Consider the following 24,843-nt stretch of genomic DNA (forward strand, 5'->3'; position numbering starts at 1 on the left):
TCGGACCACTTTTAAAATTTCCATTTGCTACCTCTTCGCCTAGTATGCTCTCCTGTTACTCCTGGTCGAATTTTGCCACATCCAAAATTGACCAATTTTGGCCCAAAAATCCGCCCCGGAGCGACTTGTAGTAACAGGAGAGCATGAATTCGAAGAGGTAGCTCGGGTCGGCCAAAAAATTCCAAAATCAGTTTCCCCCCTTCCGGGAAATTTCGCCAGCAGCATTCCCATGGAAAATCGACGATAACTCGGTCGTTCCTGGTCCAATCCCGGCGTCCGGCACACTGCCGAATGCTTCTTGAGACCACGCATCTTAATGCCGAATACTCCAACCCGATCCATCTACTCCCCGCCCAGTTATTGCGGAAAACAACAGCATTTCCGTGGAAAATCGACGATTACTCGGTCATTCTTGGTCCAATCCCCGCGTCTGGTATACCGTTGCATGCGTCTTGAAGCCACGCAACGTTTTGCCGAACACCACCACTCGATCCCTCCAACCCTTACCCAGTTATTGCGGAAAACAACAGCATTTCCATGATAACTCGCTCAGTTTTGGTCTGATTCTGGCGTCTTTCATACTGCTGGATGTGTCTTGAAGCCGCGCATCTTAATGCTGAACACCTCAACCCGATCCATCGGCTCCCCGCCCAGTTATTGCGGAAAACAACAGCATTTCCGTGGAAAATCGGCGCTAACCCGGTCGTTCCTGGTTCAATCCTGGCGTCCGGCATACCGTTGGATGCGTATTGAAGCCACGCAACGTTTTGCCGAACAACACCACTCGATCCCTCCAACCCTCACCCAGTTATTGCGGAAAACAACAGCATTTCCATGATAACTCGCTCAGTTTTGGTCTGATTCTGGCGTCTTTCATACTGCTGGATGTGTCTTGAAGCCGCGCATCTTTTTGTCGAACACCTCAACCCGATCCATCGGCACCCCGCCCAGTTATTGCGGAAAACAACAGCATTTCCATGGAAAATAGGCGATAACTCGCTCAGTTTTGATCTGATCGGAGCGCTCCGTATACCGTTGGATGCGTCTGTGAGTCTTTATCCCGATCGCACCAATTTGACAATTCGCTAGAAACATATCGTTCAACCAGTTCATGTCGTATATGTCGTTTTCCATCATTTACACCGTCCATTCAACCGTTCCATCCGTTGTTGCCATTTGTTAGTCCAAATCCCGTCATCTTTTCATGCATTCGCCCGTCCGTTAGTAGGTAGTCGTGAAAAATTCGCATTTCCACCCCTTCTTTTAAGCCTTTTTCGTTTGTTGTTCTATGGCAGCTCTGTGTCGCCTCCACGGTCGGTGTCGCGCGGCAGCCCAAAACTGCCATATCTCCCGCCACACTTACGCTTCTTCTTCTTCCCATTCTAGATGATGACGGGAATGCTAGTTTTGACAGCACGAAACTGTCGAGACATCACTCGCACTCTCTCAACGGTACGGACGCGGCAATAATGCATCTAGCGCCACCGCCGCTCGAAGCCGTCGGATCCGATTTCAATACGATTCAATCGTCCGCGGACCATAACCGAAACTCTGTGAGCCGTCAAAGTCTCATGGGTAAGCTTCGGCACAGTTTTGTGTGCGTGTATATATGTGGGACGAAGGAGGGGGATGTGTTCTTATAGCTTGATTTTTGGTATTGTTTTTTTTTATGCTGTATTAGTCAATCTTTTTTTGTGACGCTGTGTGTGATCTCATCCACCAAATCATGTTCGTTTTCATCTAGTTTTTACATTGCACTTTTGCGGCTTTCCATTTCCTGTACTCGTTCGTATCGTATGGGGTTCGATGCGAATGATGTGTCGCTTATATCCATCATATGTGTTGAACTTAGTTTTTTTTCGTTCAACAGTTTCACACTTCGAAGGATTGTTGGGAATCCAACCAATGGTGACTGATGCGGTGATTTTGTTTTTATGAAGAATATTAAGCGGGTTAGTGCACTTGACCGATGACATGTGACATGTGACTAGAGCAATCAGAATAAAAAATCACATCCAGCTCCTTCACGTATTGCTATTTATTCGGCGCTAAAATCGCTTAGTGTCTTTGGTCTTCTGCAAAAGTGATTCTTTAAATCGCAATTGGTCAAACATCATCTTTTGCCAATCAGTAATTCCAGGGGAAATCGGAACTAGGAATGCTTCATAAGACCTTCCTTTCAAGAACATCGAGTTGTAAGTCGGAATCATGGGATATTCGGACCAAGAATCGTTCTAAACATCTTTTTTTTTCAATTAAGAGCGCGGCTAAAGCATTGTATGCAGCCTCAGCCTTGTCTGTTGGGATATATTGTTGGTCTGTTGGTATTTCTTTTGGGAAAATTTTAAATTAAACCTTAGCCGTCTGTAGAGATGGCTTAACGGGATGTCACACCTAGATAGATGAGGATTTGTTTTGAATTATTTTCTTTTTGATATCTTTAATCACCAGTCCACCATATTCTGCCAAAGGCTGCATCCTTTGGTAAGCTTCTGTTATGTAGAACAGTAGTTAACCGATGATGTCTAAAGCTTCAGCTTGTCTTGAGTAAGATCTTGGCATATGAAGACAATCTCTAAAATTTGCCAATTTCAAACCTAGAATTCTAGGTCAAACCTAGTCAAACCAAGTCGCTAGGATGAGGAGAACACAAATGGAGATAAACCGTGAATAAATTCCTCTGGTTAACGATCCTCTAGGTTACGCTGGCCGTCGAATGGTTTCGTATTCTGGTCCGCATGGGATTGGAACCCTTGTCCTGCCTCTGTCTTTGAAATAAAATTAACCTTAAATAAAACTTTCAAATATTTCTCCCAAAATCCTCAAAAATCAACGACACATTCTTAAAATGAGGATTGAATGAGCAGAATTAACCAAGTATTAAAATTGCATTGTTGATTAGCTTGCATATCATTTCTATAACGAGTTGTTAGTTACAATCATAAAGCTACATCTTAACTCCCGGAAAACCCTTTCATGCTTAGCATCGTTTATTGCCCGGATGCCCGGCTGTCCTATCGATGCAACCGACAGTCCTCTGCCAATGAAACACATGAAACAAGAGCATAACAATTTCATTTAGCTCATACCTTCTCACCGCTAAGCGTGAAAAGTGTTTTAATGGTTGCGGAACCATCGCATCACCGTACCGGAGAACGCATTGCCAAGGCTTCCGGTTCGTTTGTGACTTCTTGTCACTCTCGAAAGCATGATCGTTACCATCGCCACCATCGTAATCATCGTTCCCATCGTTTCCATGCACGGGAACCGTTTGGTGCCATTGTGTGTTTCTGCATACGCTGAGTTATTTCTGGTTATGTCTCATCAACAGCAAAACACTTCTCCCCGTACAACCCGACACAACGGTGGTACACTTGCAGCGTCCTTGTTACGTCCAACCTGGGAACCACTTCCTGTATCTCGAGATCCGCAAACGGGACGTCTTTGGCACACAGCGAAGAGACAGACCGAAAGAGAGCAAACCTATCAGAAACGATAAATTGGAATACATTATCATCCTTAAAACCATGCGCCCTGTTCGATAAATGTTATCTTTCGTGTGCCAGGCGCACCATATCATTAGCTCGCTGGGTAGTACGTTCGTTGATGGGCAAGGTTCGTAAGTGAAGTGTCGAGGAGGGCACCTCTGCCACTACTGTGTTTGCGTCGGATTGCTCTGGCATGTGGAATCGTGTCATCACATTGCCAATTAGCGATAAAGACCGGATGTTGTTAATGTTAGAATGTGTCTTTGCGTTTGTGTGCCTTTTGATAAATTTGCGTCTTAATTTTTAATCAACCGAATGGCGAACGGAAATATTTTTCCTCATGAAAGACTTTATGGCAAGCCTCAACAACACTAGGATTTTATCTTCGAGTTTTCTGGTATCAGAAGAAAATGTCGACTACTCTCTCGATACAAAACTTCCTACCTACGATGCGTGTATGGGGCCTACAAAATCTGACCTACAAACGCATTAAATTTTCCGTCCGTGTCCCAAGAGATGGGAAACAAAACTCGCCCATTGAAGACGTTGCGTTTGTCCCGAGGCCCTATAAAAAAATAAAACAACCCAGCAGCGCCTTACAGTATACGAACGACTGCCACTCGACAGACGCAATCAAACCAGGGCCTACAATCCACTTTGGTGTACCCTCGCGGTCACTCGTAAAGCTACACACGTTGCACATGTACGTGGAACTCGAAGCGGAAATCTTCTTTGTCTGGTGGTGCGATTGAGGGATAAGATTTGCAGGGAGTGTTGCCTTGGGAATCTTCGCCTCCAAAATTCACGGAAGCTGCGAATGTATTTTCTTTTCTCCGTTGCACAAAGAGAGCCAAGGTTTGCCAAACACAACACCAGCAACACTGGTGTCTTCGTTTGCTGGTTTCGGTACACTGCGCTGCCTTGGGTCTTGGGAATGTGGTTCAAACTAAAGCTCAGATGTGTGCCCGTCGGGAGGTCCTGTGGATAGGTGTGAGACGTTAAACAGGGAAGGGATTTACGGTGATCGTAAAAATGACACTCACCGTTACAACTCCTGCTTTCCGCTGCTGTTGGTCCCGCTGATCTGGTAATGATGAGCTATGAGCATGGACATCATGAAAATGCGCACAAAAGGGGTAGTTACACTGTGCGTCGGTTGGCTGACGTAAAACGTTACATGCGACGCACAAACTTGCTACTAGAGCGTTTGTTTTAATGTAGCGAAAAAAGGGATAAGCACACATCATCTGTTTTCGATCATAACACATTTTATGGGCAGCCTGTGCACCTGACCGACTTTTCCGGGACATAAATCTTCTGAGCGATCCTTCCGATGAGCAGGACCGGATTGTGTTTATTCGCGAAAAATAGTTTCATTCTTTTAAAGCAAAGTTCATGCTGTTTAGAGAGTGTGTCTTCCCTTTCAACCATTCCAGCACCTCCCATAGAGCTAGTACTAGTGTTTGTCCTTCTGATCAGGAAGTGATATGATTATTGTGGCTCTTTCCTTAATCACTGGTGACTGTGTTAGCCACTAGAGGACATGCAAAAGGTAGTAACCATTACAGCATTACAAAGAGAACACTTACTTCACCTTCATGGTCACGACTTCTACGCCAATCGACGACGAGGTAAACGAAATGGGTAAAACCCGTACCGCCTTTGTCACGTATATGGGGAAGAAAGTTAACCCTAACTTTTTACGACCGTGTTGATTTTATGGCACACTTACCGGGGACAGACTTTTACTTTCGCCGTTTGTTTTATCGTGGCCCTTTGTTGTTTTTTTTTTTTTTGGATTTAATCTTCGTCTCAGTTCTGCGTCTGCGTTTGCCCTTCTCGAGCATGTTTCCATCTTCTGTCACTCCCCAACATCACATCAACCACACGCATACATAGCGTATGCTTTTTTACGATTCAGCCCCTTTTTTCCAGTTTTCCAGCCGCAAGTTCGCCTGCATCGTTTCAGAAGGCCGCTTTTGAGAAAATCCGCATTAATGTTTTCCCCCTGTTTTTGTTTACTTCTTTTCTCGTTTTTTTTTCTCGTACGTTGCAGATATCGTCAGTTCCAAGCTAGGCATGTCCGGCCCCCAGCTGGGCCAGAGCATATCGCAGCAAGGATTCTTCTCGTCCCGTGACAGCCTCGCGGCCTCCGGTACGTCCCGGCCCCTGCACTCCCATGTATCCGCCACCACCTCCGAGATGGATCTGTCCCGGAAGGACAGAAAGCGCGAACGCAGCAAGCTGAAAGCGGGCGACCCACCGCTGCTTGGTTCGTGGAGCCGGACCGGGCCCCGCGAATCGAACGCCAATGCGATGGGCCCGTGTGCGACCCGCGCCTCCACCAACCATCTGGCCGCACCGTGCGGCACCGGTACCGGCAGCACCTGCAACGGTGCGGATCGATACATGTAAGTTGTAAATTGATTTTTGTGATATTTCATGCAATAACATTTGCTACCTAGCGGTCGAACTTTGCATCAGAAGCCGACAGGAGTGCAAAGGCCAAAAATGTACAAAAAATTTAGGTTGGAATTAGATTACATTGTCAGTAGGTTTAGGGCAGTTATATGTAAATTGACTATCGCTGCGGCCCGGTGGTGTAGGCGACATCTGCGCCACCGGGTTTGAAATCTCATCCGGACCGTCCCTCCCGTAGTGAGGATTGACTAACCAACTACGTGGTATCGGCAGCCTAGAAAGCCATTTAGATGGTCGGCATGACCTTAGAGGTCGTTAAGCCAATAAGAAGAAGATTATCGAAAAAACTTGAAATATTTGCTAGCCTTTTCAACTGCCTTATTTAGTGAAGAATATCAACATTATTATATTGACGACATCTGGGCATGTGAGTGCCGAGAATTGCGACCATTGTCAAGAACAATAGTTAGGACTCGCTCGTGGTTGTTAATCTGTTTTAAGTCGAGACGACTGGATTTCAGGAACACCATGAGCAAGAACTGTATTAGATTAGAAATCTGGACATGAGAGTACCAGAAATGGAATGAACTAGATCTTTCTCAAGAACGATAGATAGGGCACGCTTCTTTTTCTTGGCATAACGATCTACTAGGTCGAGCACTTCATCAAAGGGCTTACTAGACTCCGTCGATACCACTTAATTGTATAGTCAGTCCTCACTAGGGAGGAACATCCCAGATGGGATTTTAATCCCGGTCCTTCCGGGATTATTTCAGCCCCGGGGCCGCCCCGGTGATAGCTCTTGGTCGGTTATCTGTATAAGGTTGAATGCGCTAAAGTTCAAGAAATCTACGAATAAGAATAGAATTTGATTGGCAAGGACATCTGGATATCTGTGAGTACCAGAATTCGGGTGATCGTGATCTTTCTCAAGAGCTCAAAAATAACAGATAGGGTGGCGTCCGTGGTCGTTGACCAAGATGAGATCAAGTGTGCAGGAGACCAAAAACTCGACGAACAAGAACTTAAGAAGATTTCTCTAATCATCATGAGCACATTCGGTACTTCCAACATTATATTCATATATTTTAGTCAGCGAGACCCTCTCGCTAATGCAACTGAAAACGAATGATGGACAGTGTAGTAGACATGCTTATTATAAAATAACAAACAGAGGAAGAAATTAAGGACTATGTGGGTTTTTTTTCCACAACTAAGACGTTGCAGTCAACATGAGATTTTTGCCGTAGTAACCATAGCTCTTTTTCTAGCTGGATTAACGACTTTCTAGGTCACGCCGGCCATCATAATGGCTTACTAGACTTATGGATACCACATAATTGAATAGACAGTCCTCATTTTGGCGATTAATCATGGTTTTGCACATCAAATGTCTAAACGAAAACGATTCGACATGTTTTAATAATTTTATTCACGGAGAGGATACTTTTTATGTTTCCTTCTTAAAATCTTTGTATTTTTTAGTTCATCAAGAAAGATCACATAATTACTTGTGTCCGGACATTAGAGCTTTGGTAGTTTGGTAGCGATAGGTCTATGGATTTAACCTTCCCGTCGTCCTTTGGGATAGCGCTGTCTGTACACTTTATGAGGAAAACCTTCAAATGAAAGGACTTTATCCTTTCTTCCGTTCAAAGCGAGTACAAAGCTGATTATCCAAGACCAAAACTGACAAAAGATTTGAAACCAACCTCGTTTATTTATTTATATCAAGTATGACGGCTTGCGCCGGTATTGTCAACACCACATGCATTGATTGTTTTTAGAAACTAGATTTCCTGCCTGTTTTTTGTCTGATCCCGGGTATGTTCTGAACCCAACCTCGTTATATTGGCCATAAAGATGACTGTAACAGTCTCGTACAAATTACAATAAAATCTTGCTGAAGAAGCAATTCATACAACAGTATTGATCGCTTTCCAAACAAGTCTTCTTTTTTTTATATGTACTTTATATTTCATGGTAACTCTTTGCAGGGAGTTCTTTGCTGTTGGTTCCTGTGTTAAATTAATTGCGATATAATGCAAACAGAAACAAAAACACAGCAATCCCAGCAACCAACCGCTAGGGTGCGATTCTGAAACACGTTGACGAAACGATCGAACGAATTTATTTATATTTATCAATCATCAACAATCAATAATCATGATTCGATTATTCGCACGCCGATTGTCCAATTGCCACACTTTACCGGGCACGCGTTTGTGCATCATATTATTGTTTCCATTATTTTTCAATTCACACCGTGCCATGCCACACTTACACTTACTGGTCCCCTGATCTGGTGATGAAATGTATTAAATTGCTCACCACACACTATTTAAAATTGTTGTGTGTTTGCTTCTGCATTGTACGGTCGGGATCGATTTTATGCCATTCTTGTTCTGCGGACTGGTTTGCAATGGATTTTTTTTTATTAAATCTGTCAAATTGTTCCTCCTGCCCTGCCGTTGTAAAGAATTTAATTATAAAAATAGTAATTTGCTTTCTTTTTGTTTTCTCTGTTTACTTCTCTTCGTTTCGTTAGCTTTGGACGTCGGTCCGGATGTTCGACCTCATCGCGCAAGTCGAACGGGCGCCGGTGGTCGTTCGTGTTCGATCCGGCCGGCCGGCTCTGCTACTACTGGTCGATGGTGGTGTCGATGGCGTTCCTGTACAACTTCTGGGTGATCATCTACCGGTTCGCGTTTCAGGAGATAAACGGCGAATCGATCGTGCTGTGGTTTTGTCTAGACTACTTTTCGGATTTTTTATACCTGGTAGATATTCTGTTCCACTTCCGTACGGGTTACCTCGAGGACGGTGTGCTCCAAACCGACTCGACCAAGCTCCGGCAGCACTACATGAACTCGACGACGTTCTACATCGACTGCCTTTGTTTGTTGCCGTTAGATTTTTTATATTTATCGATAGGATTCAACTCGATACTGCGCTCGTTTAGGCTAGTCAAGATTTATCGATTCTGGGCGTTTATGGATCGAACCGAGCGGCACACAAACTATCCGAACCTGTTCCGCTCGACCTCGCTGATACACTATCTGCTGGTGATCTTTCACTGGAACGGTTGTTTATATCACATTATCTATAAGAATAATGGTTTCGGCTCGAAGAACTGGGTCTACCACGATTCGGAATCGGCGGACGTGGTGAAGCAGTACTTGCAGAGCTACTACTGGTGCACGCTCGCCCTCACAACGATCGGCGACCTGCCGCGGCCCCGCTCGAAGGCGGAGTACGTGTTCGTTATCGCGCAGCTACTGTTCGGCCTGATGCTGTTCGCGACCGTGCTCGGGCACGTGGCCAACATCGTCACCTCGGTCAGTGCGGCCCGGAAGGAGTTTCAAGGTAAGTCAGCAATTCCATTTCGCTTACAGTGTTGGGATGGGAACGAATAGCCGTCGTCGGAGGTACTGTTTGTGCCCTGTGTCGGACAAACATGTTTGTGTCTTGCGAGCAATTACGGGGACACGTACAAATACGACACTCGCAGTGCATGCATATTTAAAATGGCACCTAATTGGATTATTTGTACACACACTCACGCATAAGGACATGTGATATTTGTAAACAGCAATCTAAAATTAGTCTACGCAGCATTTTATTCGCCTTTTCCAGGTACATAAAGAAACGTCCGATGCGTCGCAGATTCATGCGAAGCTGTGGGATAAAAATATGTAAACCATTAGTTTGGTACTCTCGTACCAAACATTTGTTTGCAATCGGATAAATCTGTTTTTTTTTTCTTTTTAGATGTGTACGCTTGTGTGTGCGTGTGTGTGTGCGTGTTGCTGTTGTTGCAAGATTTATCATCCAATAACAGTCCCGATAAAACGGTACGACATCGATAAATGTGCTCATCAAACTTGCCACGTTTCGATCCAACCAACCCCGGCGAGCCAGGGCCCAGCATCGGCCTTTATCAAACCGCTTTGTTTGACAATCAGTTTGAACAGTGTGCGCACAAAACAAAAGTCCAGCCCGAAACAGAAAATGAAGACAAAATACATAAACGCTGTCGCAACTAATACGGGAAAAGTCGATTTACGTGATGGATGATGGTTGTTCAAATTAAACACTCCTTCACTACTCTCCACAGCCGAATCCAAAAGGGGCCTAAAGTCCTGGGTGCCATTTTTTTTTTTGCCGAAGCTTTCGGGACGGTACCGAATCCATCCGGATTGTCAGCTATTTGCTATTCGATTTCGGTGCTTTCCGGTCATTTCTGTGCTGTGCTTTTGTGTTTGGCTTTGGCGGCCAAAACCCATTGCGGCCCAGCAATAACCCAACCAAAGGGGGGGGTGGGTGGACCGGCAAGCAGAGATAAATTTGAATAAACAATGAAATAAAAATTTATTTCTACTGCCGATCATTCAAAGTGCTCCGGCATGGGCATGGGTAAGGCAGGCATGGGTGTGGTGAGGAAGTATTTTATCACATTTTTCGATTTAGCCACTCTCCCGGGATGCGAGATTAGGATCGAAGTACCATGGTGACTAAAAATCTTAACACAGCATACACACACACGCTCACACATATTTTTCTATAAGTTGAACCCTGGTGATGGTTTGTGTCTCTCCGGGTGGAAACTTTTTTCCTCAAACCCAAATGGGAACGGTCCGGTTATTTACAGTGCGTTGTCAAATGGTTTTCGGCAGGCAGCAGGCCCCATAAAATGGTCCCTCAAAGTTCTATGTTTCCTGGGACGCTTGAGTCGAGTGTGCCAGGAAATAAAATAATACCCGAACATGCGAACTTTTAAGTACACTTTGAGAAAAATTGTGCTATCTTTAGCGAAACGGGTGCTATTTGTTGTGAGCTTTTCATCGTAGCCTTAACAACACTCGGTTGATGGGCTCGATGACTGTGCTGCAGGAGTGCAATTGAAATGTGCGATAAACCGTGCAGATGGTAGGACTTATCGCTTAACAGCCTAAGAGCGGTTATTCTAACGAACAAATGTTTCCAATAATATTATGGCACTCTGGGAAGAATTTATAGCATTTGCAAGCTTTGTTATGGTATTTGTCCATCTAAACTTCTAATCCTTGGAACCATCTTTTACTAAAAGACTAAAGTTTCTCTCAAGAGCGCTTTTGAAGAAATGATTTAAAATAATAAATCGAATTAATTATTCAAATCGTTTTGCAATTCTATTATCCGATTTAATCCTCTGTTCCGTTATCGCTTGTAACGAATCCATTTTCTTCCCGCATAGTGTGAAGTATTTTTATATTAAATTAAATTCCATCCATCATGTCCACCTTCATCTCTACACCGAACGATCTTGGCCTGCGAATCGACACTAACGTCCGGTACGGAAATTATCTTCCGATCGACTTGCATTGCATCCACGAATCATTCGGCTCAACCCTTAGCTCTTTCGCTCGTGAATAATAATTCATTAAAATGACCTAACTTTGATGCCGAGATCGGATGCCCGCCTCCGTAAACTCCGGTACGCTGGATGAAAAATAAATTAACTTCCGATGCATCTTCCCTTTCGAGTCCGCACAGTTGCCAGCTGCACTGCCCGGCACCGGCGATAACCGCGCCGTTTGGTTTATGTTTTAAATGTTAGCCGTTCGAGCACCCGTACCCGTACACTAACGCCATTCCGGTTGACGGAAATGAGAATCCTGCTGACTGCTCGGACAGAGATGTTTATCGCTATCAGCTAAACACTTGCTTCGAGCAAATAAAATGGTAGCACACTGGTGGATGATGTGGTTTTGGGGAATGCAATTTTAGGAATCTCAAAATTGTGTACAGCAGACTGTTATTTCATTCCATACTCATATATTTTCTTGGAACGATTGGATTTGCAAGATTTTGCTTTCCCATCTAGACGAGATGTAGCAAAACTTGGTCCAAAATGAAAGTGAGTGCAATTAAAAAGCTTTCTGGTCGTAACTGATTGGAGCACATTAATTAAATACGAGAAACCAGATTCTTGGCTTAGAGTTAAGTTTAGCTGAGGAACAAGAACACAAGCCTATAAATTGATTCTCGCTAAAACTGTTACCCAAAATCCTAGAAACGCTTGCAATATTTCCAATTTTCTGAAAAAAACATTATCAACCCTTCAATAACCACCGAGAATTTCCTTTCAAAGGCTGCAAAGTTGGTAGGAAAATTGTAAAATCGGCCCACCCACCAATTTTCCAAAGATGTATTAAATTTCAGCACGTAAACGTAAGACTGACGCAGTCTCGTAGCAGCCAGAGTGTCCCCGTAGGCAGTAGATGCTGGATACGGACCGCAGGCGATGAAGGCGAACAAATTACCAAGACATGCCCCCATAACATGGACGACATTCTAAGCTGCGCTGGTGGTTCCTGTGGTTCCCCTCGCCTTGTCACCATTTTACCATCATCGCAATTGCTGCTCCTCCAGGGGGCGAATCCTTAACCTCATTCTTGCGGAATCGGTCTTGCACCGTGCGGGACCGTGGAAAGCAGAATTGACAGCTGCTTCTCGTTACCACCCGGACTCCAATCCCCCGCCGAGGCGTCAAGTTGTGTTTCATGTTTCACCTGTCCCAAATCCTCAGACCTCGGTAAACCCTTGCATTGTCGGTTGGTCCCTAGTGAGGTAGTGGGACTCAAATAAAATTATTGTACAATCTTAATATTTTATGGATTTACATATTAGATTTGTATACTTTCTTGATCTCTATCCGTGCAGTGTGTGTGTGTGTGTGTGTGTGCTTTTTTTACTTCTTCCATTCCTCCCGCTGTGCGACGGCGTCTGGTGATGTGGCGTTCGAGGTTCCAGCGTTTCGCTCTGGGCAGTAACCCATTTGCAGCAACACCTTTCGCGCGGCGTAAACATCTCCGAACGAGAATGCTGTGCACGCTTGTTGAGCAGGCATATCTTGAGGCGTGAAATTCTGAAGGCATCTGTTGTGTTCGGTGGTGGTGATGGTGGACTTTCTTGGAAATGAAAGCTCTCGCACAGCAGGCAGTATCAGCAGGTGGGCGGCAAAAATGAATTTCCGGTCCCGCGACACTCCCGCACCGCATGCCGCAACTTTCTTGAGCCTTTTTTTTGTGCCACAGCATCCAATGCCGATGCTACTGAGCCTACGCTACCGAAGGACCTTTTCATTTGTTTCTTTAGCAAACACCTTGTTTCTCCCGTAGCTGGGCCGAAGCTGCCTGACGTGTATCCCTTTTTTTTACTGCTGGTAGCCTTTTAATGGAAAAGCAAGGGAACGGTATTAGACTTCCCAACTCTGTGTGTCTCTCTCGCTCTATCAAAAAAAAAAAAAAAACGAGGAACGTCCTGTCGATCCTTGTCAGCATCATCAAACTCTACTCCGTGATTGGCACGATGAGTGTTGATTTGGGTTCGGTTGCAGGGTGGCGCAGGGTGACGATTGAGACGCGAGAATCGGTCCCAGGTTTGACGTGAGCTGAAGTGCTTATCGGCGAAAGATTGCAGCCTCAGCTTCGCGCACAATCGCACAAATACACGACTCGGGCTGCTGTTCGCCTGACAAGGAATGTCTGTTTCTTTGGCTCGCTTATTCCCCTCGCCGCTAGTCAATCAAACCGATATCGATATTCTTCGAATGTTTTGGGCCATCGTTTCGACGAGCTGCTTATCGATCCTCACGCAAAACACCCACCAATCCACCAACGGAATGTGATTTGTGAGAGCAACGTTCGGCACAGAGGTACGTCTAAGCATAAATATGTCGCTTCCCTTGAGAGAAGCACCAATAATAGGTATCGTAGGCGACGACTCCGAAAGAAAGGTGATAATACACACACGGACACACTTACACAGACAACGAGGAGTCCTCTGACGAGCATCGGCGAAAATCGTACGCTGTGGAAGTGTGTTTCCTTCGGAACCACATCACCCTCGTGATACCTCGGCGGCTCGTGTGACGACCCCGATTGTCACCCACCCTAACAATGCAATTTTTGATTTTGATGACATTTGCGTGTGATTGAATTACCGTGCGGTGAAATTTTGTTGTGATAGGATATTTTGATATTGATTGCGGTAAACAAATCAGGGGGACCTTTCTTTCGCTTGTTCGCCGTCCTTCCAGATTTCCCTGTTCCATTTTTTCTTTTGTTTGGTGTTCGATGTTTATCCCTTCAAACGTCTGTTTGTGTGTCGTTATTTTGTTGCGCAACAATCTACTGAAAATCAGCAAACTTTAATGCTTTAAAATACCGAGGTTTCTATGTTCGATCCTGTTTGTTTGATCCCTATAAGGCTTTTTCCCATTTTTTTCTTTCGTTTGCCCTGCTACGGGAAGCTCATCCGTCAAGTCGTGTGAGTACTGTGTGCGTTCGTCGCACCACTCGTGCAGTCCATTGATTCGTAAGCTAGACAACCAACACGGCTACAGCTTTCTCACCCGGGGTGCGTTGAGATTGCAATATTTTTTCGTTACCTTACATTCGCCACCCAAACCCGAGCTTCCCACTCGTGGTTTTCGTTTGCACTTTCGCTACTTTCCGCGTAGGTAGCGTGTAGCGAAACGTATCGGAACACTTTTTGAATGATTTATTCGCCACCGTGTGCTAGGCAAGTGTCAATGGAATGATTTGTTGTAGCATATTCTTTCGGCAGCTTTTCCGCACTCTCTCCGCGAGAAAGGGCGAGGTAAACATTGCGTCGTCCTATTCGATGAAATATCTTCACTGCGGCGGAGGTGGATTAAGGGACACACCAAGTCTCGCTGCCATGTTGTACATTGATGGGACATAATTTGTCCGATTGTTGCAAAATGTCAACCGATAGAAAATATGATCGGCAAACGAGGAAACATCGCTTTTCCGAGAATCGATTTCACTGGTGTGAGTGTGCGTGTGTGAGGGCGTAAAGTTAACTTCATATTGACGTTGAGGACGTTTCGAGAGATCTTGTGTGGGAGGAGTATGTGTATTCAAGCAGGAATAGATGAACTAGTTCGACAAGCTTTCTTGCTAAAGTCTGTCTACGTGAAGGCGTATAGGATGTTCTTCCTACATTGAATCACTCGATTGGACACACACACACACAGCCAATTTAAGAATTTTGATGAAATTGGTTCGTTACGGTTACGAAATAAAGATCGATGATAAATTATTCAAAAGGACTCCGGTATGTTTCCATGGGTTTAGAATTTTCTTTTTCAAACCAAACCGCTTATCACCTTTCCCATCTCACACCGGGGCCTGGCTTGTTTGTGATTTTGTGCGTTTTCATTTATCGCATCCTTGATCGGTCCCTTCTATCTACCTGGTGCGCGAAAAAACAAAACGAAAGCCAGCTACAAACAATCTTGTTGACCTATAGACATATGCTGCACAAAGCTAGCAAAACTGAAGCAAAAAGCTCGCCTGAAAACAGCTCCGAAAGTAGTACAAACCTCCTGCTGCTTGCTGATAGTGAGTGTCCTCTCGATTAGGCAACTTTGTTCTTGTACTAGTCATGTTTTTCAGGTCAACTTTCATGTTTGGAGCATGGCCGGAACGGCTCCTATTCACGGTGGACGAAAACAAAAAAAAAATGACAACACAATCCACCGCCCAAAAAAACAAAAACGCACATGAAGTTCCGACATGCCGCAGCAAACAATCCCTGCAAATCACATAAGAACATGGTGGTAACGTCCCCATCACTCCCTCCTGGCCTGGTATGATTGGTATGAATTATTCAAACGTTTCCAGTCAACACCAACGGTGTTCTGCCTCGTGTCTCGTTTCCTTCTCCCCCAGTCCTTGCTGGCGTTCTCGTGAAGCTGCTGTTTCACAGTGTGTGCGGCTTTGCCGGTGGTAATATGATGCTGATAACACATTGAAGCCCGCAATGGTCCGCAATGAAGCGACCCGGCAACAAGGTCGGTGGAACAAACAGATGTTACATTTCGCCTTGTGTGAGCGTGTGTGTGTGTATGCGTGTGGGGTGAATGAATGCTTAATTTTGACAGAGTTAATTGTAGCCGTTTTTTCTGAAGGCTTTTCACTTTCTTTAGCCAGTAGTGGTGGTAGTTGGTTAAATTTTATTCAAGCATTTTCACCGTGAAGTATTTCTTTGAATGCTTTTTTTAAGGATCACTCATCATCCTAAGTCGTGCTGATCTTTACACGATAGGTCCGAATATTGAATCTCTGTCGGACAATCTCCTCCGTACAAACCAGCGAAGGGTAAAATCAAGTCAAGAGAAGCCAGCATTGACAGAACAAGATTCCTCACGGCCGTATAGTGCCAAAAAACAAGAACGATCTTAAGCTCAGCACGTTGGGTTCTATTATTTTTATATATTTTTCAAACAGGTATTGGATCTTTCCACCACAAGCGATGTGGACAATACGTCGTTATACCGTCATAATTGATAGTAAATAAATAAATAAAATAGTAGATCTTTCAACAATTTTTTTTGTGGCTTTCTCAAAATTTAGGGCATTTTTATTTCGTCAGAAATGTTCATCTGAACTATTATTTTTCGTTTTGATAATTTACCAATACCAGATCAAAAATAATTGCTAATTGCTGCTCGAAGAAAGATTCAAACCAAAATGACAAAGATTTTATTTAAATAAGTGTATATTTTGAATATATGGTTGAGTATCACAAATCGACCAAAATTCTCCAAATAGCTTGGCCCAACACGCGTCTTATCTATGGGTTCGTCCACACGAAAGGCTTTACATTCGCATACAGCAACACGTAGCTATATTTCTTGCTGTAGAACTTAAATATGCATTGATGTTCGAACTGTAATCCATGCATTGTGCATTTTCTTGTGTAGTTGGGGTAATATATAAAACAATAGAACAAAAGCGATGAATTTTCCAACGCATTATCTAAATGTATGGATCGTAGTGAAGTCGTTACAGTTCTGATGCTCATAAATGCTACCAAAACCTGATTTGTGATAAACTTAAATCGTCCTGACTTTGAGGACGATTTTCTTAGCATGACAATCTTGTTTTTTCTAGTCGTCTTTGAGTGTAGCTGTCTATTGATTTTTCACAAAATTTAGATGAAAAATCGGTTGCAAAATAGCAGACTAGACAGAAGGATAGAAAGAATACAAAAACTCCTACGCAGTATATAGAATATACCATTGAAAAGCATCTTTGATCCTACCATATGCAAAAGCTAACTTTGAGCAACTGAATATTGTCCACTATTGAACCATTGGCGTCATCTTTCACAAAACAAAAAAAAAAACCAGTTGGAAATTTACCAAAAAACCCAAGATCATTTTTATCAATCGGAGCACACACGTCCAATCTGAGGTTCGGTACCTTTTGGCAATCAAATTTCCTTTTCGATACGAGTCGCCGTGATGCTGCTAGGCTTCCTGTGGATTTTTTTACATCTAAATAAATTACTCAACCACTGGCAACATCATTGCGTTCCGCCCTAAAATCAATAACACCCACTCTTGGTGGTGGTTGATTTGCTCCACTGAATAAAGGAATCGTCTTTTTGGCGGTGTTGTTTTGGTTCTCCGCCCTAAAATGTTAGGCAAAGAGGTACAATCTAAAATGTAATATTACCACCAACGCGCCAAATACTGATGAAAAATCAGGGCAAAATAAAAGCAAAAAAAAAAGAACAAGAAATACAAATCAGAAAAGGTATCTTTATCCGAACGGATAAGGACGGGACAGATGAACAGCAGGCCACCGTGAATGTGTGTGTGTGCAGAGCATTGCCGCAAAACATAATTTGACGAATACGTGATGATTCCCGTTGCACACACGCACACATATATTCGTTTCCCGATCCGTTTTCCTCATACGCAAGGATCAAGCAAGTGTGGAAAAATCTCTGCTCAGTACACTCAAAAACCAAATCCACAAAGAAACACACACACACGCGCGCGGGGACACACATAAACCTTAACCGCAGTCGGGTGTTTTTTGGGCGCCACTGACGACCCGACGGGCAAACGGGTGGGACGAAAGGCACGGTCACATAACGATGGAAACGTGGCACAATAATGATGTGATCGTGCTGGAGCTGTTAAATTGACAACATAATATATGTACGTACGTACACCAATACACACCACCTTCCCCACCGATCGCTCCTTGCCTTGGCTGTTACTGTGCTACACAGAATAAAAAAGAGGGAAAAAGCTTCAACTCGGTTAGCTGTTTTCTCGCAAGGTTCATGTTTGTGGGGCGGGCAAATATCCACGGCAAACGCGAGAGGAGGGCAAAAAGCCTCAGCACGATGTTGAGGTTAGGTTGGGGTTTTGGGCAGCGGTGCCAGTGGTATATTGACAAGCGTAAAGGCCTCACTACCGCGCGACCGAACCAACCTACGGAAGTATTTTATTTCGTGTATCACTTTTTTGGACGATTTTTTTTTTTGTGCGTGTGCTGTTGAGCTTGCGAACATTTTACCACTCGACTACACTACGCTTCGAGCGAGTTTTTCGAGGGGTGGTTAGAGGGGGACTTTTTCTCGTGATATGTGGTAGGTTGTGGCGTGTGTGATGACGATCCCGAGCCCTGTCAGTGTCTTTCGAATGTCGCTTTTGGTGCAAATGGCCAGGAAGAAAATGACACATCCCTGACACTGGTCCTTCGCAACTCGGAAACGCAACAAATAATGCTAACAGTCGCAATTGATGGCCAAACCGGATGCTAAGGATGGGAAGGCACGGTACGGTGTGGAACACGGTGACCGTATGAGAAATGTTAAAAATACGATAGGAAAGAAAAACACTGAGCAGACAAAAACTAAAACACACCAGAAACAAATGTCACTTCAAACGGTCTCGCAAGCCATTCATTTTTCTTTCCCACTGCTCCCTAATCATTTATCATAAATGCCTTTTAGCGATGACTGAAGGCAGTACTGTTTGTTTGTAGCTAACGCTGCTTGCCTTTTACTCTGATCCGCTTCGGCATTTCTTTGTTCCATCCGAAAACGGTTCATCTTGCTCGCACTTCACTTGCCCATTAGATGCTTGCTATGATTACAGCTATTAGATGGGAAAACTTTTGCTACTGACGCCTCCTCCATGTTAAACATCATCGTTGCCGCCGCTTGCCTGCCCTGTGTTTTAACCCGGCCGTTTTAACACACCCAGGAAATGCAAACGCGCGCAACGTGGGTTTTTGTTTCGGGTTGGTTTGGTAGAGCGAAAAAGTTACAAAACGACTCCTTTGCTTCAAGATACCGATTTATGCGAAGTGTAATCGTGAGGTTAGAAGAATTCCCGTTGCTCCACGTGCACGAGAAAGGGATTGTGTATGTCCGCCGCGAATGTACGCGTATTTCGTGGGAGCGAACCGGCGAAAGCGGATACTTTTGTGCAGGGGGGAGAAACTTTTGACACTACGAGGTGTTGTGGTGTAGGCGAAAAATTACTGATCATGGCATGATGGTAATGGAGGAAGATGAGTTGGTAGTTCGATGGGTGTGTTTTGCAGTGGAAGATTAGCAGTGAGTACAACATCGTCACGAATATCTGTTTCGTGATCATTGTTTGACTTACGGACAGGGAATGATATAATCGCTGAGATTGTTTATTGATTTGCTTTGTCATCGTTTTAGCATATTGTTGGAGTATTTATTTAAGAGTTATCAGACACTTTTACCTCTTTTTTATTATCTGTAAACAAATTTGGACTTGAAATGTTTTTTTTTAAGTTTTAAGTATTTTCTCGAAATACAAACTTTAACCAATAGTAATATAATTTTAATGTCAAGAAAGGACACAATGTTTCCAGCCTCCAGAAGATCATATTCTTCTCTTGTATGCTTCTTCCTTTCTGACAGCGCAAGCACCGTGACCACAACGATGATGTACACTAGAATTGAACATAGAGTAGAAAAAACATCCCAAAACGTACCTCGCACACACATATGCAAACGTACGCACGGGTCGAAACGATTTGGGGTTAAGATGGATGGTTGAAAATGACTGACACAACATGACTTTGCAATACGCCACATCTATCTTTAAGATTCGCACGGTGACTAATGATGGCGGAGTAGGCCCTCCCCCATCACGTTATCGTGCCAGCCAGCGACAGGCCCGTTCAATACGGGGCACACAAACACTTGAATTTTGGGAAGACTTATTTATTTCTCTGCTGAATCATAGTCCGGAAAGAGAAAAATGAAATAAAAAAAGCGAAAACAAGAAAACCGTTTTCCTTGCTGTCACTCGTGAGACATCGTGACACTTCGACCGACCGGAACAGGTTTGAACTTTAGAAAGGTTTATACGGTGACCCTGTCGCTACTGGTTGCCATTCTGCTGCGTTCCACACATTCAAGGGATGTTGGGCATCGGAGTACGGCCGTACGGCGAAAGCTTTCCGTTGGACATTTCATACATTTATTACCGGTTTTGTGTTACGTGTTTTGGGGGACGTTAAAACCGTTTTATTCTCGCTTGGCTACCGGGCATGTAACCAGTTTTTCGACGGGTTGATACTTTTTTCTTATAACTGATAGGGATTTTACGCACTCAAAGAAAATGCTCATGATTGACATGCGTGCTAAATTTAAAATTGTCCGTGCAACGAAATTTGACATTAACTCTTTGATATTAAAGGGTTTTTTGAGTAGTTATATTGGTGATGGAAATCCTAATTTTCTCCTTCTCGTATTAAATGATACAAAAAATAATATTATTTTCTCGAAGGAAGCACTCAGCAGTTTGTTAATCGGTAAATATTTTTTACAAATTCTTCCCTCGTACTGATGGAGGCGCCCAGTACTTTACTTTTTTCAAAGCAGAGTGCAATTTTAATGCACTGCATTTAAATTTTTCTAAACAAAGAAAATAAATGGCTGACAATACGGCACTGGACCGTAATAATCAATTATAAAAAAAAAAAATAAATTGTAATATTTTTTTAAAAAAACATAAATCATGCCATTTGAACCCAGCTCTTAAGCATTACTACTTTTTCCTTCGTTTATCACACTCCAAATGCATTGCTACATCAATAGTGTCCCCTTCGCCACTGCTGTGCAACTTCATCTCGCTCCGCTCCTCCCTCCCTTCCTTTTTGTCCATCTATCACACTCGTTTTGATCGTACATAAAACGGAACACAGAATAACAACCTAACGAGCTTCCGCTTCCTGATCGTCCTTTTGGGTTTCCCATCATCATCATCATCTTCAGCTACTTCTCTTTCTCTCTCTCTCTCTCTCTCTCTCTCTCTCTCTCCCTTTGCCTTGAAAGTTATGGAGGTTTGATGTTTGGTTTCTGTCCGCACTGTCGACGTGACGGGGCAGAACGTGCGAGAAAGGCTACTCCGAATAACTTTGCCGACTCACGTAGACATGCCGTTACTGTGCATCAATTCCCAGTTGCAATGCAGTCCTTCCTTCCAGACGGTTTGATTGGATCGCGAACGTGTATGCGTGTTTACGTGAGTGCGCCTCATTTACAAGTGGTTACACATGCAACGGTGTACCAAAGCTATTTAGTAGCTCTAGGGACGCACGAGAGTTCCTGTTCGCCCAAACGCCCTTTTCGCTTCACAGTAGCGATTGGGCAACCGTCACCAAAGGTTCGCGAACGATGAAGAAAATCCGCGTTATGTTGCTCAGCTTCACATTCCTAAAGAAGGATGATGATGATGATGATGATGATGTGACGAAAAGTGCCGCAAGAAGTGAATTCTGACAATCTTTCAACTTTTCATCTTCTCTTCCTGTTTCAAGCAAGGCATAGGGAATACGATGGGTCGTAGGGGGTTGGGAGGGTAACGTGTGTGGTCGTTAGCGTTTGCACAGAGAGGCAACATTGTGACACGGTGTCCAGAAGTGGAAGTGGACGGAACGGAAAGCATAACTGCGCCAAACTCGAAGCGGAAGCGGATGCGGTGAAGTAACAAACAGAAGAGGAAGTGTTGCACAAGAAAGCAGCGAATGGAAGAAAGAAATAAAGCAAGCCTGAAGGAAAAATTAGACTAGACCGGGTGTGTGTGTGTGTGTGTGTACGGGTTGGTGCGAAAGTCTGTGGGTGATGTGATTGGCGTCAAGTTCCCGGCGACCCGTGCCACTGGGAACCGCTGGCAGAAGCCGTTTCTTTTCCTTCGCCGTACTTTAGCGGAAAGTGGCGTGTGAGGGAATGTGGCTTGGCAGCGGATGTGCGAAAAACACATCCGCCAATGGTTTCCACTCGTGTTGAGCGCTTGCCTGTTTCCAACGATGGTGGTTTTGCCCTTGGCAGGCCGAAGAAGGAAAAAAAAAACATTGCCCTACCAAACCAAACACGCCGCTGCTGGTTGCTGTCGGTACGAGAACACCCGAGAAAGAAAGCAGGCGAAGAAATAGCGCTCTATGCCAGTGTTCCTGGAAAACTCGAACGATGGCATGAACGGATGAAGGGACGCACGGCCAAGGATGATGGGCTCGGCTCGGGCATGATTTGGGCTCGACATGGCCCAAGCTATGAGCGCCGAGCATGAAAGGCATTTGTTTATGTTTAAAAAGTAAACTTTCAGAATGACACCGACTCAACACCCGAGATGTTGAATTATTATTAAAATGTTAACACCTTCACAGTTTCTCCTGCGAGTTTTTCCTAGTGTCGGTGCGTTCTGGGAAAAACAGATGCAAAAGTAAAAATGAAGAGCAGCACAAAATCATAACTGGGCCAGCATAGCTTTTATGTGCCTGCAGTTTCCTCGCGAAAGACGAGAATATTTTATTCCATACTGCTGTGTTTTTGGGTTCTATTTTTTGGAAAATATGTTAACCAGCATTTCACATTTAATCAACCAAGCATGGTTCGGGATGAGGTAAATATTTAGGAGAAAATGCCTTATTAATAATGTTCATTATTTCAGTCATCGCACATGGGCTTACAATACAATTAAATCCTCCAAACCGATCGAATCGTTCCATGGTTAATCATGCAATGGCAATATCAATTTTATTTCCATTCTTTTTTCCGGGAAACGTGCCCCTGATTGACTCCTCGGAATGCTTTGAATAAAATAACGAAATGGAAAGATGGCTCTCTATCTCTCCCATACACAACACAGTTTTTGTGTTTTTTTCCACTAGACAATCATCGTTACGATTTCCATCCCTCAAGCAAAAAAGGACCAGAACCCCCATTTTAACACTTGTCCCAAACAGAACAGCTTTCCGGTGGCTTCTTGCTGTACTGCACAAAGAACAACACAAGAAACCCATTTCTTCACTTTCCATAAGCGAATAGTTCCGGAATTTTATCGCAAAACGCCTTCGAACGCGGGAGTGTTTTATCAATCCCGTTGGGAAAGAGCAAAAATCTGAGCCACATTTCCCGGTCTTTTATTTATTTATTTCCATCAATATACATTGAACCTTGAAGTTATCGCGCCGCTATGGAGTTTGAAAAATTGCCAACACTGAAATGCACAAACAAACCTCGCGACGAGCAAAGCAATCCTGGGCAAAAGGCCCAAAATATTACAAGCGGAAGGAGAAAAATTGAAATGACAACAACTAACAAGCTGAGATGTGGAGCAGCGACAATAAATACTACAGAAAATGCCAAAAAAAAAGAAGAAAGAAGTCGCTGATCGTTCCGGTGGATAGAGTACGGCCGCTCCATTGCCCCAGAGTGATGGCCGATAGCTTTTTCACTTGCCTGCAAAGATTCGGCTTCGTTTCGCATTCATCTCGCATAATCAAAAGTCCCTTTTTCGTTGAAACGGAAAGGGGCGAGCATGAAACGGCACAGAAGCGGGGTGTGTTTCAAGCATGGGACGAAAGGAAAGCCTCGAAAAAAAAAGAACAAGAAAGAACCACTCCGATTTCCCGAAACTTTTCCGGCTCGTTCGTGTTTTTTTTTCTTCCCTGGAATTCCCGGGAATCGGAGGAAAATGGGAAAACGCGGGACTTTGGGGATGTGTAGGCTATTTTTAGATTCTGACTGAGGCGAACTCCCGCTTCCCGTTCCCTGTGCCATGCCCCACACCAGCAAATTCAGCCACTGCTGGCAGGCACACAGTTTATCGACCGTTTTGATGCGGCACATTCGGGAAGTAAAGCCACCATCGGGAGTCTATTTTTAGCATCGCACCGCAAAAGGCTGGCCTCGTGTGTGCGTAAATAGTACCTACGTGTGTGTGTGTGTGTTTGTGTATGTGTGCGAAAAAGAGGGTATGACAAAAGTGTCTTTTCCTGGCAGGGGTCGCTGCTGGATCCACCGAGCCAGAAATGGTAACGGGCGTACGGCCAGGGACAGCAGGGATAGGGCGAGCTTTGTTTATATGCGTCTGCGTTGCGTTCGGGAACTTCGGGGAGCGTGAAGCCGAAGGGCAAGGGCTCAAAAGCTTGCTGTATGTACTATCGCGAGAGTCCGAAAGTAGGTTATGTACACGTCGTCGCACGGTAGTAGAAGAAACGAGCAGCAGCAGCAGCAGCAGAAGGAGTCTTGCGTACTTTCCCAGAAAACAAAGTGTTGGAGCTGCTGGAACAGGTTGGCTGAAGACTGGAGCCCGTGCACAGCGGATGAAAGGATCAGCACAAACAATGGAAATGGGGGATTGGCTTGTTGTTGGAGTAGGGCCAACGTTTCACTCAACAAATAGAACTAAAGCAAGCGAACGAGACCGGAGCGAGAGCGAGAGCGAACCAACAGAGGACAAGGTCGTGTAGCTACACGGTACGGGCGGCCAAGGCTTACGTCTGATGAAGTCCGTATAGTCCGAGGCGAAGTGTGTCGTAGCATCCCGTAGCCCTCCATCCGCCCTCATTCGAGGAACAACGTCAGAGTGCAAAACGGATGCTGCTTTCTCAGCTGGCCTGCAATTTGATGCCCCGCGGGTGGAATGTTGAACCAGTGTCAGTGCCGTACAACTTTTGCTAGGTACCACAAGCCCCAACATGCGCTCAGGTGCTACTATTACTCCCCGGTTTTGATGCTGTTGTTGATGAGCACTCTGTTGCATTTTCACCTGCTATATCAGGAATTTCTG

At 44.4% G+C, this 24,843-nt stretch overlaps 1 protein-coding gene across 7 annotated transcripts in view; it reads left to right on the top strand.

The window, feature by feature from the left end:
* Positions 1–24,843, top strand: part of LOC126561567 (cyclic nucleotide-gated cation channel alpha-3) — a 74,478-nt gene that overhangs the window by 27,752 nt on the left and 21,883 nt on the right. For 5 of the 7 annotated variants that reach the window (XM_050217791.1, XM_050217794.1, XM_050217793.1 and 2 more), the window contains exons 3-5: positions 1,387–1,575; positions 5,545–5,899; positions 8,458–9,275. In XM_050217791.1, coding sequence (XP_050073748.1) covers positions 1,387–1,575; positions 5,545–5,899; positions 8,458–9,275 — 1,362 coding nt within the window. The remainder of the gene's footprint in view (positions 1–1,386; positions 1,576–5,544; positions 5,900–8,457; positions 9,276–24,843) is intronic. The other 2 variants (XM_050217795.1, XM_050217798.1) reach the window with 1 other exon arrangement.

The sequence above is a fragment of the Anopheles maculipalpis genome, chromosome 3RL (assembly GCF_943734695.1).
Source record: "Anopheles maculipalpis chromosome 3RL, idAnoMacuDA_375_x, whole genome shotgun sequence".
In the NCBI taxonomy this organism is placed as follows: domain Eukaryota; kingdom Metazoa; phylum Arthropoda; class Insecta; order Diptera; family Culicidae; genus Anopheles; species Anopheles maculipalpis.